This window comes from Cavia porcellus, unplaced genomic scaffold (genome assembly GCF_034190915.1).
Source record: "Cavia porcellus strain 051 isolate PalLab524CR breed Dunkin Hartley unplaced genomic scaffold, mCavPor4.1 scaffold_1, whole genome shotgun sequence".
Lineage (NCBI taxonomy): Eukaryota > Metazoa > Chordata > Mammalia > Rodentia > Caviidae > Cavia > Cavia porcellus.
Window position 1 is genome coordinate 220,268,954 of NW_026947484.1, and position 15,782 is coordinate 220,284,735.

A 15,782-nucleotide genomic window follows, 5' to 3' on the forward strand; every position below is an offset into this window, starting at 1 on the left:
TGGTCCAGGAGAGGTAAACACAGAAGAGATCGAGGGCAGCACACCTACCATATCAGAAGCAACATCATCTGACAGAAAGAAATATCTTTGTGATATTATAGAAGAACTCAAAACAGAAATACTAGTACAAGTAAAGGAAGATATAAGAAGATTAATAAAAGAAATGCTAAGCACCTCTCAAGACGTAGGTAGAAGAATGGAAGAGCATAGAAAAAAAAGGGAAACCTTCGATGAAGAATATAAACAAAATCTAGAATACATGAAATAGATTCAAAGAGATTACCAGGAATTAAAAACTATTGAAAGCTGGCAAAACTGCTTGAAAGAAACTAAAGATAAGACTATGAAAACTTGAAGACAGGTTTGTAATTTGTGATCTTAAAAATAACAAGGAACCAGAAAGTAACAATACAAAAGCTAGAAGATGACAAGAGGATCTATAACTTATGAATAAAAAATGTGAGTGAAGAAGCAGGGGTAAACACAAATGAAATACAAAGGATATTCACAAAAATAATTAAGGAAACCTTCCCAAGCATAGGAAAAGGAAATGATACTCAGTTATATGAAGCATACAGAACTCCAGCCAGCTACAACCAAAATGGATCTAGACCCAAACATGTAACAATCAAGATCCCAGAAATTCAACACAAGAACAAAATATTAAAAGCTGTCAAGAGAAAAGATCACCTATAAAGTAAAATTCATCAAAACAACATCAAAATCTCGACACAAACCATCAAATCAAGAAGGGCTTGGAGTGAAGTATTCCAAGCCCTGAAAGAAAATAACTTCCAATCCAGACTGATGTACCCTGAAAAGCTATCTCTTAAAATTAATGGATAAACAAGATGCTTTCATGACAAAGAGGAACTGGAGGAATTCGTGACCACCAATCCAACCCTACAGAAAATACTAAAGGACATTCTAGGGGGAGAGAGAAAAACAAAACAAAACATGATTTCAGGAATAGTGGCAGAGACTGCAGTGAATGGGGCAGACAGTGGAATGAAGGGGAAAAATAGACAACCAATGGCAGAAAAATACCATAGCAGAGATGAGGCCAGAAGGTTGGCTATAATCACTAACATAGATGGTCTTGATACACTAAGAAAAAGAAACACAGGCAGAGTAGATCAGGAGATAGGGTCCATCGAGATGCTCTGTATAGGAAATATAATCAACTTTAAAGAGGGTTTATGGACTGAAAGTCAAAGATGAGAAAATAATGCTCTATGTGACAGGAAACCAGAAAGAAATAGGGACAGTTTGTCCAGCAGCAGCTGCAGATAGGCTGGAAAGACATGACACTTTGTGCAGTGGAGAATTACTCACCTATAAGAAAGGAAAACTTTGAGGATTTTGTAGGTAAAGGAATACAACTTAAGATCAAGCTCAGGGGTAAAAAGGCTCAGAACCACCTAGGTAAATAGAAAGTTACCTCCCTAATCTAAAAACTAAAGGAGTTAGTGGGAATCAAAATGTACAATGCACCCTGTGAAAGTTAAAGGGGAGGAACTGTCTAAACAGGGAAGGCAGAGAACATGGTTAATACTGTGTCATGATTTAAAATCCATGTTGTCCTCATCTCTCTGCTTGGTTCGGTTATATTGTTTCAGTTTGTCTACTTGTACTAGATTTGAGGACACAGACAACTATTCCAAAAATAACAGGATATACTACCGGAACCATCCTTAATTTCCTATTAACTTAATCTGAAGTCCCATATTACTTACACGGTCTTATAACTCATTTTATTTGAATCTTGTTTGTTAGATTGCTGTCTTATCTTGACTGATTTTATTCGAATCTGTATTGACAGTATCAAGTCTAAGGGTATAGGCAACTACTCTGAAGACGGTCAAGATTCACTAGGATATCCATTCTGGTTTGACTATTATCCACTTTTGAAGTCCTATAATGTCTCCAATGCTTTGTTTTTATTGATATTGTTCTGTACTTCTATGTTCAATTTTACTGTGCCTGATGATATAGGCAATTCTATTGAAAACAAGAGACATCGTAGTAACCATTGTAGATCATTTGTATTGTGGTTTTAAACCATGTACTATGTCCATCCTTTTGTTTTGAATGACCTCATTTTGTTTTCTTTTTCATTTGGCTTTATTCTTTTCAAAATAAAAAAAATTAAAAAAAATAAATTAGTGGTTTGACAGTAAAATCACTATCTGTCCTACTAGAGCCTTTAAAAATTATGACAGTCAATATTGAATATCAGATGAATTTCATGCCCAATATTGTAATGTCTAATTGCCTACCTTCAAGGATCCATCCAATTAAGACTGCTGGAGCTATAGTTATGTAAAACTAGTATTTTTCCTCAATAATGAATTGTTTCCAAAATTTTAAGTAGTTGGTAGTATAAACATAAAGTATACAAGAAAAAGGAAAAGTATAATTTAACTTCTCACATGCATTGTGGGGTGTTAGAGAGCTTCAGGCCTTTGAGCGCACTGGGTTGGGCCAGGATGACCCTGTGCAACAGCTGCTCCACTTTCTCTCTGCCCCTGCATTTCCAGTGTCCCCACCCCTCACTTCCTGTCATGGGTGGTTCTCAGGAAGTCTTGAACCTTGAATGGATCCTGAACAAGGCACCAAATAAAATCTCATTTATATCCTCTTTGATCAGAGTCAGGGCCTGAAGCTTAACATAGGTGGTCAGGAATAAGCTGTCAGTAGGGCTGGCTGATGTGGAAGCTGGAAATTGCACGCCTGTAATCCCAACACTCCGGGTGGAGGCGTGTTGCTGAGGCAGGAGGATCCTTCCAAGTGAGACCACCCTGGGCTACAAAGTGAGTTCAAGGCCAGCCTGAAGTGCACAGCGAAAATCTTGTCCCGAAAAGACATAAAACAAACAAACAAAATATATTTTCTGACCACAATGAAATTAAATGAGATATTAATTACAGAAAGATACCTGCAAAATTTCCAAATAACTGGAAACTAAAAAATTTCTAAGTAATTTATGAGTCAAAGAAATACAAACAAAATTTATAAATGATTTTTCATTGAATTGAAAATACAACAACATCAAAATTTGTGGAATGTTGCTAAAGCAGTACGTGGTGACAAATTAATAACCCTAAATGCCTGTACCAGAAAAGAAGAAATGTTTTAAGCCAATGACCTCAGTTTTCACCTTAAGAAATTAGGAGAAGAGCAAAGAAAACCTAACGTAAGTAGAAAAGGACAATTAAAATCAATGCATTAGAAAATTGAAAAATAGGGAAAATAAACAAATTCAAAAACTGTTCCTTTGAGAATCATAATAACATTGAGAAATCTCTAATTAGACTGAACAGGAAAAAAGGAAAATGCCAATACCAGAAAGAAGAGAAGTTGTATCACTACAGATATTACAGGTAATGAAAGAATAACAGATATTATTATGACAATAAATTTCACAACTTAACCATAATAGACAAATTCTTTGAAAGGTACAACCTACCAAAGCTCACTCAAGAAGAAAAATGATCTAAATATTCTTGTGTCCATTGTATTTATTAAAGAATCAAAACCGCAGCTAAAAATTTTCCCCAATGACGAAAACTCCAGACCCAGATGAGTTCATTAATAAACTATCAAATGTTTAAGGAAGAATATTACCAATTTTATACAAATTTCAAAAAAAACCCCAAAAAACAGGAGATAATTCTCAACTCATTTTATGAGGTCTGGAAACCCCAAAAAAGAGAGCATTATAAGAAAACTACAGGGAATATCCAGTTATATCTTTATGCAAAAATTCCAAACAAAATTTTAATAAATCAAAAAAATATGTAAAATGGATGATATATTAAGTCTAAGGTTTATCTCAGCAATTCAAGGTAGTCTTAATATTTTTAAAAATGTAATGAATCTTATAAACAAATTAAAACACAAAAACCATATGGACCTCAATAAACACAAATTTGACAAAATTCAATATTTATTTATTTGTCATTAGGGAAATACAAATTCGAACCCCAATCTGGTGTCACCTCAAGCCTAGTGCAGTGGTTAATTGTTAAGAAGGTTGAGCATGTGGGACTTCATACACTGTCAGTGAAAATTTAAAATGCAGCACAACTTTGGAAAGTTCAGGTCTTTAAATGATAGACATACATTAACCATCCTTTCTACTTTGGGTATTTATCCAGGAAATGAAAAAATATATGTTCATGCAAAGACTCCACATGAATGTTCACACAAGATTTATTTATAATAATCAAATACCGTAAACAGCCCAAATGTCCATCAATAGTTGAATTAGGAAACAAATTATGGTATATGCATGGAATAAAATATAATTCAGAAGTAAAAAGGAATGAATTATTAGTATACACTACAATGTGGATGAATTTAAAAATAATTATGCTTAATGAAAAAAGTCAGAGAAGAATACATAATATTGAATTCTACTTATATAAAATCCTGGAGAATATAATCTATAGTAACAAAAAGCAGATCAGTGGTTGCTTCAGGATGATAGTACAAAGAAAGAGAGGTGAGAAATTATACATAAGCATAAACAACTTTTTTTTTAGGTCATGGAAATGTTTATCTTGAACATAGGTACATTCATATGTAAAAATTTATCAAACTATACACTTTAAATATGGTCAACTACTTATAGATCAATTACACACCAATAAAACTATTTTAAAGCTCACCCTTAATTTTGGTTTTCAGCACCCAAAACAAATTTAGGTTAAATTGTTCCAAAGTCACATGACTTCAAGATACTAGCTTTATTTGCTTCTAAAATGCACCTTATCCCTGTGAAATACACTTGTCTGGTTAATTGCACAATTAATGGGTCATAAAGTCCACAGTCAGGCTCTCCCTATACACACAGACAAGGTTTAAGTAATTAACATTCTTCTTCATCATCATCTCTCCTTATCTTGATTCGGGGAAGAGGGGTTGGGCATATGAAAAAGATTTTAATATAAAGGAAGACACCTAATAGATTGTTAGATATTTATGAAGAGAAACTAGACAATGCATCGTAATATCCAAAACATAAATATAAGGTTTTTCTTCACCTTTACTTCCTAGCTCTCTTTTCTTTCTCCTTGGGATCCCTTTCTACTTTAAAGACTTCTTCCCCCTCCCTTTCCTGTCCCTGCACCTCCTTCCACTCCCCTGATCCCCATGTTCCCCAAGTGCTGACACGGTTGTACAGTGGTCCAGATTACACCACAGACTCTGGAGCAGGCTGCCCAGCTCAGATTTTATGCTCACTGTGTTAGGGTTGAAATTTAATATCACATGCTTTAGCTCCCCTATCGATAAATAGGGTAAAAGCAAACCTACTTTCCTTATAGAGTTGATGTGGAGATTAAATAAATCGGTATGGTTACCCTTCTGAGAGCCTCCACTCTGTGCCAGGCACATTAGAGCCCAATCAGTTCAATGCAAACAGCCCTATGCTCAGTACCATGCAGAGGACCTGAGATTCCAAGGCCCAGCGCTTAGCTGGGTTCAGCCAGTCTAGTTCTCTGATGTTGACTGTGTGACCTGTACATCAGAGTTTAAATTGCTTATTGGTAAAATGAGAGAAGCTTGATGCAGAAGACTGTATTTATGGTCCTTTCCTGCTTTGCCACTGCTTTCAGTAATTCAAAAGTACAAAACATATTATAAGGTGCAAAGCAACTGAGAAATGGCATAGATCTTTATGTTACCATGAAGGCTATTTGTTACTTAGCAAGAGAGAGAGAGCTAACACTGCAATGCATGGACATGACGCTTCTTAAAATTCTAGTAGAACATTAAGTTAGTTTAATGTCTTATGAGAAATTGCAAAAACTGTTTGATTCTTCTCTTCTGAAATTGAGCATATTCAAAGTTCAGGTTCTGAACTCCACACTTCCAAAGTTGCGCGTGATGTCTCTTGAGAGGTTAGCAGTTGGTGTGCTTCATCTGTGAAGGGAAGATGCACCGTTAGCTTGGCCTCAGTGGCCCAGCAGGGGAAGTCTTCATTTCAGCAACATTCTTCAGATATTGTCTCCTTCAAAGTCAAGCACCCTGAGTGGTGAATGAAGTAATCATAAAAATTAGCGTGCACATGGCTTACTTTGTGTGACATTCCCTGGACTAAATATAATGTTCTACATATAATGCTGTGATTTAAGAATAATGCTCAACTTTTACAAGGCAGGAGGACATAATGTAGAAACTTAGCTTGGCCTCATTCACAAGCTTTTTTTTTTTTTTTTTTTGTACCAGGGATTGAACTCAGACCTCACACATGCCAGGCAGGCGCTTGTGCTGCTGAGCTAAATCACCAGCAAACCCCACACCCCCTTGCCTTTTTAAAGATGTGACTAGATCTGGCTCTGGAACTGCACGGGCAGCAGGGCTTCCTGTGATGGGAAGGAAGCTCCCTATTGGGAGAGATTGCCAAACATGCCAGAAATTTCTAACACTGCAATAACTGATGCAGAAGTATCACAGTTCTACTGGGTCAAGTCCTTATCCACAAACCACCACACTGATTACCCTGATAATGGATGCCAAGTCCTCCATCTTATTATTGCTTTTAACCTTTATTAATTTTTAGTCTTTTAATTTACTATGTTATTAATTGCTAATTTCTTTTCTATTGTTAATGGTGGTACAGTTGCTGTTTTTAATTTTTTTTTTTACTGCTTGTCAATATCTGGTTTGTCTTTCTGTTGGCATCCTTACTATGATTAGTTTCACCCTTCTGGGTAGTGTTGAGGATCAGGCCTTTGAAAACAAGGCTGGAAACTAAGAAGAACCTCAAGGAGAAGAGCCATTCATCTCAATAGATGCACAAATATCAATATAGAAACACAAGAAATACAAAAAAACAAGGCAACACAGCTCCTCCAAGTCTCTCATCAGTAACAGAATGCAAAGGTATCAAAGTGGATTAAATGCAAAAGAATTTGAAAGACTGATTTTTAAAAAGCAATCAATTACTTCAAGTAGAATTTAAATAAACAACTAAATAACTAAAGAAAGATAATATGGAATATGAAGGAACAATTCAACAAAGAGACAGAGATTCTAAAGAAAACCAAACACAAATTCCGAAAAGCAAAAGTCAGTTTAAAAACTCAGTGCAAAACCTCATTAAACAGGATCAAGAAGACAAATTTCAAGGCTGTATAATAAGGTTGAAGAATAATTACACGTAGACAGTAGTAAAGAAAAATCACAAAAAATTATGGACAAAACGTCCAAGAACCAAAGGACATGAGTAACAGACTAAATTTATGAATTTTTGATGTAGAAGAGGGCACAATGTCTCAGACTAATGATACAGAAAATCTATTCAGTAAAATAATAACAAAAAACTTCCAAATGTTAGGAATGATAATACATCAAGTGCAAGAGGTATTTTGTTTGTTTTGTTTTTGTTTTGAGACAGGGTCTTGCTATGTTTTCTTGGCTGGCCTTGACCTCAGAATGATCCAGAATGGCTTTGAAATCACAGTGATCCTCCTGCCTAAGTCTTCAGAGTTCTGGGGTTACAGGCATGTAATACCATACCCAGAAGGAGGCATTTTGAACCCCAAACAAGTATGACCAGAAAATAATAATCTCATGTCATATTATATAGTTAAAATAAAAGAGTACAGAACAAGAAAAATCTATTGAAAGCTGTAAGAGAGAATCACCAAGACACTTATAGGCAAACTCATCAGAATAACTTCAGACTTCTCTATACAAACCCACCTAAAAGGCCAGGAAGATACGTAACAAATTCCTAAAAACAAACAAAAAAAACCCAAACAAACAAACAAACAAACAAAAAAAACAGCAGCAGCAGCAACAACAACAAAATCTGCCTAGATTATTATACCCAGCAAAGCTGTCCTTAAAAATATAGAAATGAAGACTTTTCAGGATGACCATAAACTAAAGAAATTCATAACTAGTAAGCCAGTTTTTCAGAAGACATTTAAAGGAATCCTACACATAGAAGGGGGAAAGAAGATAAGCTATTGAGAATTAGCAAAGAAATTAGAAAAATAACAAAATGATAGAAATAGAACATACCTTTCTGTAATAATTTTTGAAGTAAACAGATTTAAATTTCCAATTGAAAGACATGCATGGGCTGAATGAATCTTAAAAAGGACTTAACTCTTTGTTGCCTGTTAGAAACAGGTATCACTAGCAAAGACACACACAGTCTGAAAGTGAAAAGATGGAAAACAATATTCTGTACAATTGAAAACTGTAAGAAATCAGGAGTAGCTATAATCATATTTGACACAGCAGATTTCAGGACAATATAATCAGACAAGGGGAAAATGGCCAGTATATACTGGTTAAAAAGAACAAAGAGAAGATAAAAGAATTGTAAATATAAATTCACTTAACTCTGGCCTACTCAATTATATAACATAAACACTACTCAGCATAAAGGGCACATAGGTCCCAGTACAAAACTAGTATTTTTAATGCTCTATTCTTATCAACAAAAAGGTCATCCAGGCCCAAAAAAAAAAAAAATCAACAAACAAACATCAAACTTAAACTACATCACACAACAAATGGACTTCTATAAAATACTTCACCCAAAACTACAGAATATATATTATTCTCAGCAGCTCATTGAATATTCTTCAAAATAGGTCATAAAGAAAGCCTTAAAAAATAAAACAAAAATGAAGAGAATTTCTGGCCTTCTATCAAGTCAAAATGGAATAAGACTAGGAGTCAACAACAAGAGACACTATACACACACTTGGAGACAGAACAATTCATTTTTGAACAACCAGTGTGTCACTGAAGAAATTGGATGGGGGTGTGACTAAAAGATTTCTAAAATTAAATGAAAATGGAAACACAATAGACCCAAATCCCTGGGATACAGAGAAGGCAGTTCTTAAACAGAAGGTTATAGCTATGAGTACCTACATCAAAAAATTAAGGCACTCTTCAATAAATAACCTAATGATGCATCTCAAGGTCTTAGAAAAATGAGAACAAACCAAAATCAAACTCAAGCAGAGAATTAACAAAGATTACAGCTACAACTAGTGAACTATAGATTAAAAGAATAATATACAAATTTTAAGAGTTGGTTCTTTGAAAAATAAACAAGGTTGATGTATATTCAGCCAAACTATCCAAAAGAAGGAAGATCCAAATCAATATGACTAGAGATGAAAAAAGGGAACATTACAACAGACACCACTGAAATCCAGAGGATTAACAAACCTCTGAAATCCTGTTTTCTCACGTGAGAATTTAAAGGAAATGGATACATTTCTACACACAGGAGCTACCGGATGGAATGAAGAAGGATTTAGAAAACCCAAAAGGATCAATAACAAGCAGTGACATAGCAATTATGAAAATTTTCCAACAAAGAAAAGCTCAGGACCAAACAGGTCACTGATGAAGCAAAAGTATAAATAAGGACAAAAATGTATACTACATATTATCAGATAAGAATACAATGCTCAAATGAGAAGAGGAAGTAGAGAGAAAGGAAGGGAAAAGGAAAAAAAAGAGCAAAGAAAGAAAAAAATGGAAACAATTTTTTTTGTGTGTGTGAATAGGCAGGAGAAGTGAGGTTGAATATAGGGTAGAGGATTAGGAAAAAAAAGAATTAAGTAAAAATTTCCTGTAATGAACCTTTCTGTATATCTAAAATGTACCAATAAAGTTAACTTAAAAAAGAAAAAGAAGGGCATATTTCTTAAATAATTTTCTTGCTATAAAAAATTCTTAGTAAAATACAAACCAAATTCAGTAACACATTGAAAAGATCATATACTATGATTAAGTCAATTTCATTCCAGGGATGCAAGGATGGTTCATCACAAACAAATCAATAAATAGAACTAAGGAAAAAAGTCACATGATTATTTCAAGTGATGTAGAATTGACAAAATTGAAAATCCTTTCATGATAACAGCTCCAAAGAAACTAGATCTTGAAGGATCCTATCTCAATACAGTCAAAGCCATATATGGCAGCCACAGTCAACGTCATTATGAAGAGGGGGAAAGTGAAAGCATTTCCTCTAAAATCAGAAATGAGGCAAGTATTTCCATTCCCTCCTCTCCTATTCAATATAATTCTTGAAATTTTAGCTTGAGCAAGTAGGTAAGAGAGAGGCATAAAAGGGACAAGTAGGAAAGAAAAAAAGTCAAATTATTCTTGTTTTCAGGTGACATTTTCTTACATTTAAAAGACTCTAAAGAGTCCACCAAAAGATTTTAGAGTTGATAAATGAATTCAGACACATAGCAAGTTATAAAATCATCACTAAAAATCAATAGCTTTTCTATACACAAATAGTGGATTAGCTGAAAAACAATTCCATTTGGAATATTTTCAAAACAATCTGTGCATCAATCTAATAAAGAAAGCAAAGGACTTCTACAGTGAAAATTTCATAAAACTGAAATGAAAAAAATTAAAGAACACACTAGAAGATTGTGAGACATACCATGTTCATGGATTGTCAGAATGGATATTGCTAAAATGGCCTTAACAAAAGCAATCTATACATTCAGTGCAATCCCCATTGAAATATCAATGAAATTCTTTACAGAACTAGAAAAAAGGAATCCTAAAATTCATCTAGAAATATAAAAGACTCAAAATAGCCAAATAAATCTTAGGTAAAAAGAGCAAGGCTTTAGGTATCCCAATATCCAATTTCAAATTATACTGCAAAACCTTACTAACCACATGGAATTCACAAAAAAATAGACACAGACCAATGGAAAGGAATAGAGGGCATAGAAATAAACCCACACAACCATATCTACCTAATTCTGAACAAAGGAGTCAAAAATGTCTTAGCGAAAAGACAGCAAGCAGATGGTGCAGGGAAAACTAGATATCCATAAATAGAAGATTGAAACTAGATCCTTATGTTGTGCCATGTCTAAAAATCAGTTTTAAAATGGATAAAGGACTAGATATAAGACCTGAAACTTTGAAACTGCTAGAAGAAAACATAGAGGAGACACTTGAAGTTACAGGCACAGGCAAAGATTTCCTGAATAGAACTTGAATAGCACAGGAAATAACAAGAATCAATAAACAGGACTATATCAAATTCAAAAGTTTCTACATAGTAAGAAAAACAACAGAATGAAGAAAAAAACTATGAAATGGGAGAACATCTTTGCCAGTCACTCTTTTGACACAGGATTAATAGCTAGGATATATAAAGAACTAAAAAAAAAAAAAAATGAAAACAAGCAAATAGCCCATTCAATACATGAACAAAAGAACTGAACTGACACTTCTCAAAAGAAGTATGAGAGGCCAGTAAGTACATTAAAAACATGTTCAACATTTAGCCTTGAGGGATCCCCAAATCAAAACTACAGTGAGATTCCATCTCATCCCAGGTACAGTAGCCATCAAGAATACTACAAATAACTGCTGGGGAGAACATGGGGGGAAAGTATCCTATCTAAACTGCTGGCAGGAATGTAAATCAGTAGAGCCCCTAGGAAATCAATATGGAGGTTCCTCAAAAAACCAAAAATGGCGCCACTATTTGATTCAACTATACCACTCCTCGGTATACACCACAAGGAATTACAGTCAGCTTTCTGCAGGGATACCAGCGTACCGATGAGTGCTGCAGCACAATTTGTAATAGCCAAGGTATGGAAGGCAGCCAAGGTGGCCAGCAACAAATGAATGAAAAAGCAAATGTGGTACCTACACATAGCATTAGCCAGCTGCAAAGAATCCTTTTTGTCATTTTCAGGAAAATAGATGATCTGGAGACCATCATGTGACTAATACAGTATCACATGTTCTCCCCAATATGCAGAATCTACAAGTGGTGACGTGAAGGTAGAATGGAGACTGCCCTGCTTTACTAGGTAGGGAGTAGGCGGGGAGGCCTGGATGTAAGGGAGGGTCCTGGGCCATGAGTACGATCCAAATGCAGGTACTGAAATCCAGTATTTGATGACGTTATGTACTTCCAAGAAATAAAAAAATTTAAGTAAAATTTGGAAATACGGTAAATAAGATACAACTTCACAGAAATGTACTTTCATTTTACTGTATTTCCTACTAATATTTCCATATAGCTAACATCATTTATATGTAATATTTTGCTGTATACTTACAATGCTCTTTATATTTCTATATATCACTTTTATAATTGTTTTAATATCAAAATAATACTATATTATAGTTAAATTCTAATGTGATAAATTGCTTTCTTATTGTTAGACATAGTGTTAAGTTCTTATAAATATTTGTGTACCAACATTTGTATTTTTCTCTTTATTTCAATGAATTAGAATTACAAGATTAGAGTCTATATATATCTATAACTATATATTTTTGGTTTGTTTGTTACAGAGTTTCACTAGGCACTTCAGGCTAGCCTTGAATCCAGGCTGGCCTCAAACTTCCAGCGATCCTCCTGCCTCAGTATCCCAAGAGCTGGGATTACAGGTGTGCACCATCACATCCAGCTGAGTTAACGTATTTTTAAGACCTTTTATACATTTTACCAAACAGTTATGCAAAAATATCCTCCACTAACGTATATGAGAATATTTCATCTTATGGCAATATGGTCAATATTCAGTGTTAGCTCAGTGAAGAGAAAAATCTATGCAAATTTGATAGTAAAAGAGTATTTCACTGCAATTTTATTTATATTTATCCAAATACTAATTATATTTATCCTTTTGTTTTTGCTTTTCTACCAATAACTGTTCACTCTTTTCATTTTTCATTCAATTAATGAAATTACTAGGTTTTACGGTATTTGTTAAAACAGTAAAATATTAGAATTCACTTTATTGGTTGATTTAAATATTTTCTTTAAAATATTCTGAAAGTTACAGTTTATTGGTAGAAAAAATATAAGGCATACATGTTTATAAATATCATGCACAGACATATTAAATATATATTCTCCAAATAATGATTTGTTTTGTCATGCCATTTGGAATCATTTTGCAGGATTATGGTTTTACTTTTACACCTAAATATATTACATTTACATCAAAAGGAAAACACGGTGATAAAAGCACAACTCTGAGAAACTTAAATTTTAGTAGACCATGTTAGATTTGTTGAAGAGTACATTATTTACCGCTTCAAGGACTTGATTATTGCTTTCACCTCTGTCTGTGCTTCTTTATCCTAGAAAGAAAATACAGATGCATAAGGAAATCTCACATATTTATCCTGTAGTCCAGGTATTAGATGGATTATGACTGAGTGCAGGTACATTTTTCAAAGGTCACTCAAAGAAAATGGGTTTCTTAGGACCAAGCATGATTCAGGTTTATGAGACTGTGTGTAACAGAGAGCTACATACATACTGTTCCTCCACAGATTTGGAATTGTGGGATACACTAAGGGGAAAGTCTTTCATATAAACTGACACAATGAAAACACTAGCATGTTAATCTTACTGTTTTTTTCCCCTCAACTATTAGATGGAGTCCTAGCTCCAGCAGCAGAAAATTGAAAAAATCTAAGATTCCACTATAAGAATTCAATTTCATTATTGCCTTTATCTAAGTACCTTACACTAGAGATTACTATAATTCTATTGGTCATAGAAGGGTGACGAATGTCATTTCAAAAGATTATAGTGATTTAAAAATAGTTTTCCCCTGAGATTAGCACATTCATCACTATATAACAAAATAGTACACAATTTAAAAAATATATTTAAGCTTTCTCTGTACACTCAAGGTCAATGAACTTTAAAGCTGTCTCAGCTTAAAAATCTTTAAGGCCACTGATAAAAGTCATTATTTCATTTAGCAATCATTTTGTACTGCCTTAGACACAAGAATTTTGTTTTGTTTTAAAAACAAAATGTTTCTCAGGATCTGAGATTATCATCTCAAAGTCAAGAAAAATCCATGTAAACAATAAAAATATCACAGTTCAAATTCTGAGAATGTAAAGCTGCCTGCACCTGTGAATCCGGGCTCTAGGGCCAACTGCTGACTCTCCAAGTAGCAAGTAACAGTGCGCTGGGCTTAAGGCTCCCTGACGACAGGTTCACAGGAGACCTGTCCACAAATGACTAATGCAAGAAAAAGTTACAAAGGCCACAAGAAAGAGGCAGGGATGTAATGCAAGTTCACAGGAGGAAGACAAACTAATGACTATGCTGACCTGTTGTGGCACTGGCAGGTATTGTGGCAATGAATAAGTTGGTCAGCAAATCACCAGTCAGACACATTTCTATCTGAAAAACTTTGCACATACCTCTACATACAACTAACTTCATTCTTTGTTCTCAAAAATCATAGCAAAATATTCCTATGTATTTATAACCTGGAAAATAATTGCTATGAATTCAAGTAAAGACAGCATTAGAAAAAAAAGAGAAGACACAGAAATATTTGCTCAGGCTATACTGCTTATTACAGGAAATAGTTTCATAGAATCCAAATTTCTTGGTTATATTTATTACAAATCCTCTTATTGTCATTATTCACACTTTTAATTTTATAGAATTAGTGTTTTGATTCTTTGTATGAATTTTTGTTGAATGGTAATATGCTAGGCAATATATTCATAGAAATAAAATGGTGAATGAAACATATTTGGTTGCTACTTTAACAGAACAACCACAGAAATAAATATAATCACAACTGTGCTAAATGACATGAAGGAAACATACTCAGGACAATTAACACTCTTAGGAGTTGCAAGCATCAGACGATACCTATCTGTAGCCCCAGAGCTTGCTTCTGTGTTCAGGGAATGGACTCCATGGCGTCCGAGAACCCTCTTCAGACACAGGACCCTCCAACCTACAGATGCCTGGCAGAGCTTGCTACACTTCTCTTTATCAGCCTGACTTTCCACGACTACACAGGCAAACATGTCTTTGCTTTTCCTCTTTGAGCCTGTTTTATAACCAGTGCTGCATTTCGCCGTCGCCTACCTCTGATGCCATCTGATGCCCAATAGGAGAGTCATTTCTCCCTTTTCATATTCCCTGATCAATTATTTGTACCTCTCTTGGCACTTTATGTGCTCTACCTTGAGCTACAGTTTCCTGGATGTACACCATATGTGCTCTTCAGTTAAAGCTCCCAGAGGGCAACCAAGTCTCATTTATACAAAAGATCACAACAAATGTTTAATGTTAACGGAGAACACAAGGAATGCTTTTTCCCAGGCATTCTTTTTTTTTATGAATTAGAAGATGATAATATTTGAAGGCATAAGAAGGGAATGGTGAAACATTTTATCTATCTCCATTTGTTCCCATCATACCAATGAATGGCTCCTAGGAGTGTGCACTGGGCCATTAACCCTGAAGGAAGCTGAAACTGTATGGCATATTGTTTTGCTTTGTATTTGGGTGTTCCCCCAAGGCCTCATGCAGGTTTGGATGTTTTTTGTTTTTTTGGGTTTTTTTTGAGGAGAGCGAATCTGGTGCACTGCTGGGATTAAGGGTAGGTGACTGCTGGATCAGTCCCTCACTGGATTGGCACTGCCCCAATCCCAGTAGTGGGTACAATACAAGGCACAGAAAGAGGCTTGTCCCCACTCTCTTGCTGCTTTTTCTACCTTTTACCTGCCAGGAACTGTTGCCCCTCTGCCATGTCATCCTGCCTTGGAGCCAGCCAATTATGCACTGAAACTTCTATGAACTATAGACCAAATAATTTTCCCTTAACTTTGGTTGTTGGGTATTTTGTCTCAGCAACAAGAAAAGTAATTAAGACATATATCCAGAACCCTGAATTATTGAATAAAAAGTCAAGAGGCAATATAATAGTTTCTGCTTTCATTAATTGAAAGTATCACCAAAT

The 15,782-nt window shown here is 34.7% G+C and overlaps 1 protein-coding gene across 8 annotated transcripts in view; it reads right to left on the reverse strand.

Moving 5' to 3' along the window:
• Positions 1–3,931: 3,931 nt before the first annotated feature.
• The window catches only part of Rmdn2 (regulator of microtubule dynamics 2), an 80,336-nt gene continuing 68,485 nt past the window's right edge, over positions 3,932–15,782 (reverse strand). For 5 of the 8 annotated variants that reach the window (XM_063229643.1, XM_063229638.1, XM_063229646.1 and 2 more), the window contains 2 exons: positions 13,085–13,134; positions 3,932–6,033 (listed from right to left, as the gene is read on the reverse strand). In XM_063229643.1, the coding sequence (XP_063085713.1) occupies positions 6,003–6,033; positions 13,085–13,134 (81 nt within the window). In that variant the 3' untranslated portion in view covers positions 3,932–6,002. Of the gene's footprint in view, positions 6,034–13,080; positions 13,135–15,782 lie in introns of those variants that run through there. The other 3 variants (XM_063229655.1, XM_063229662.1, XM_063229652.1) reach the window with 2 other exon arrangements.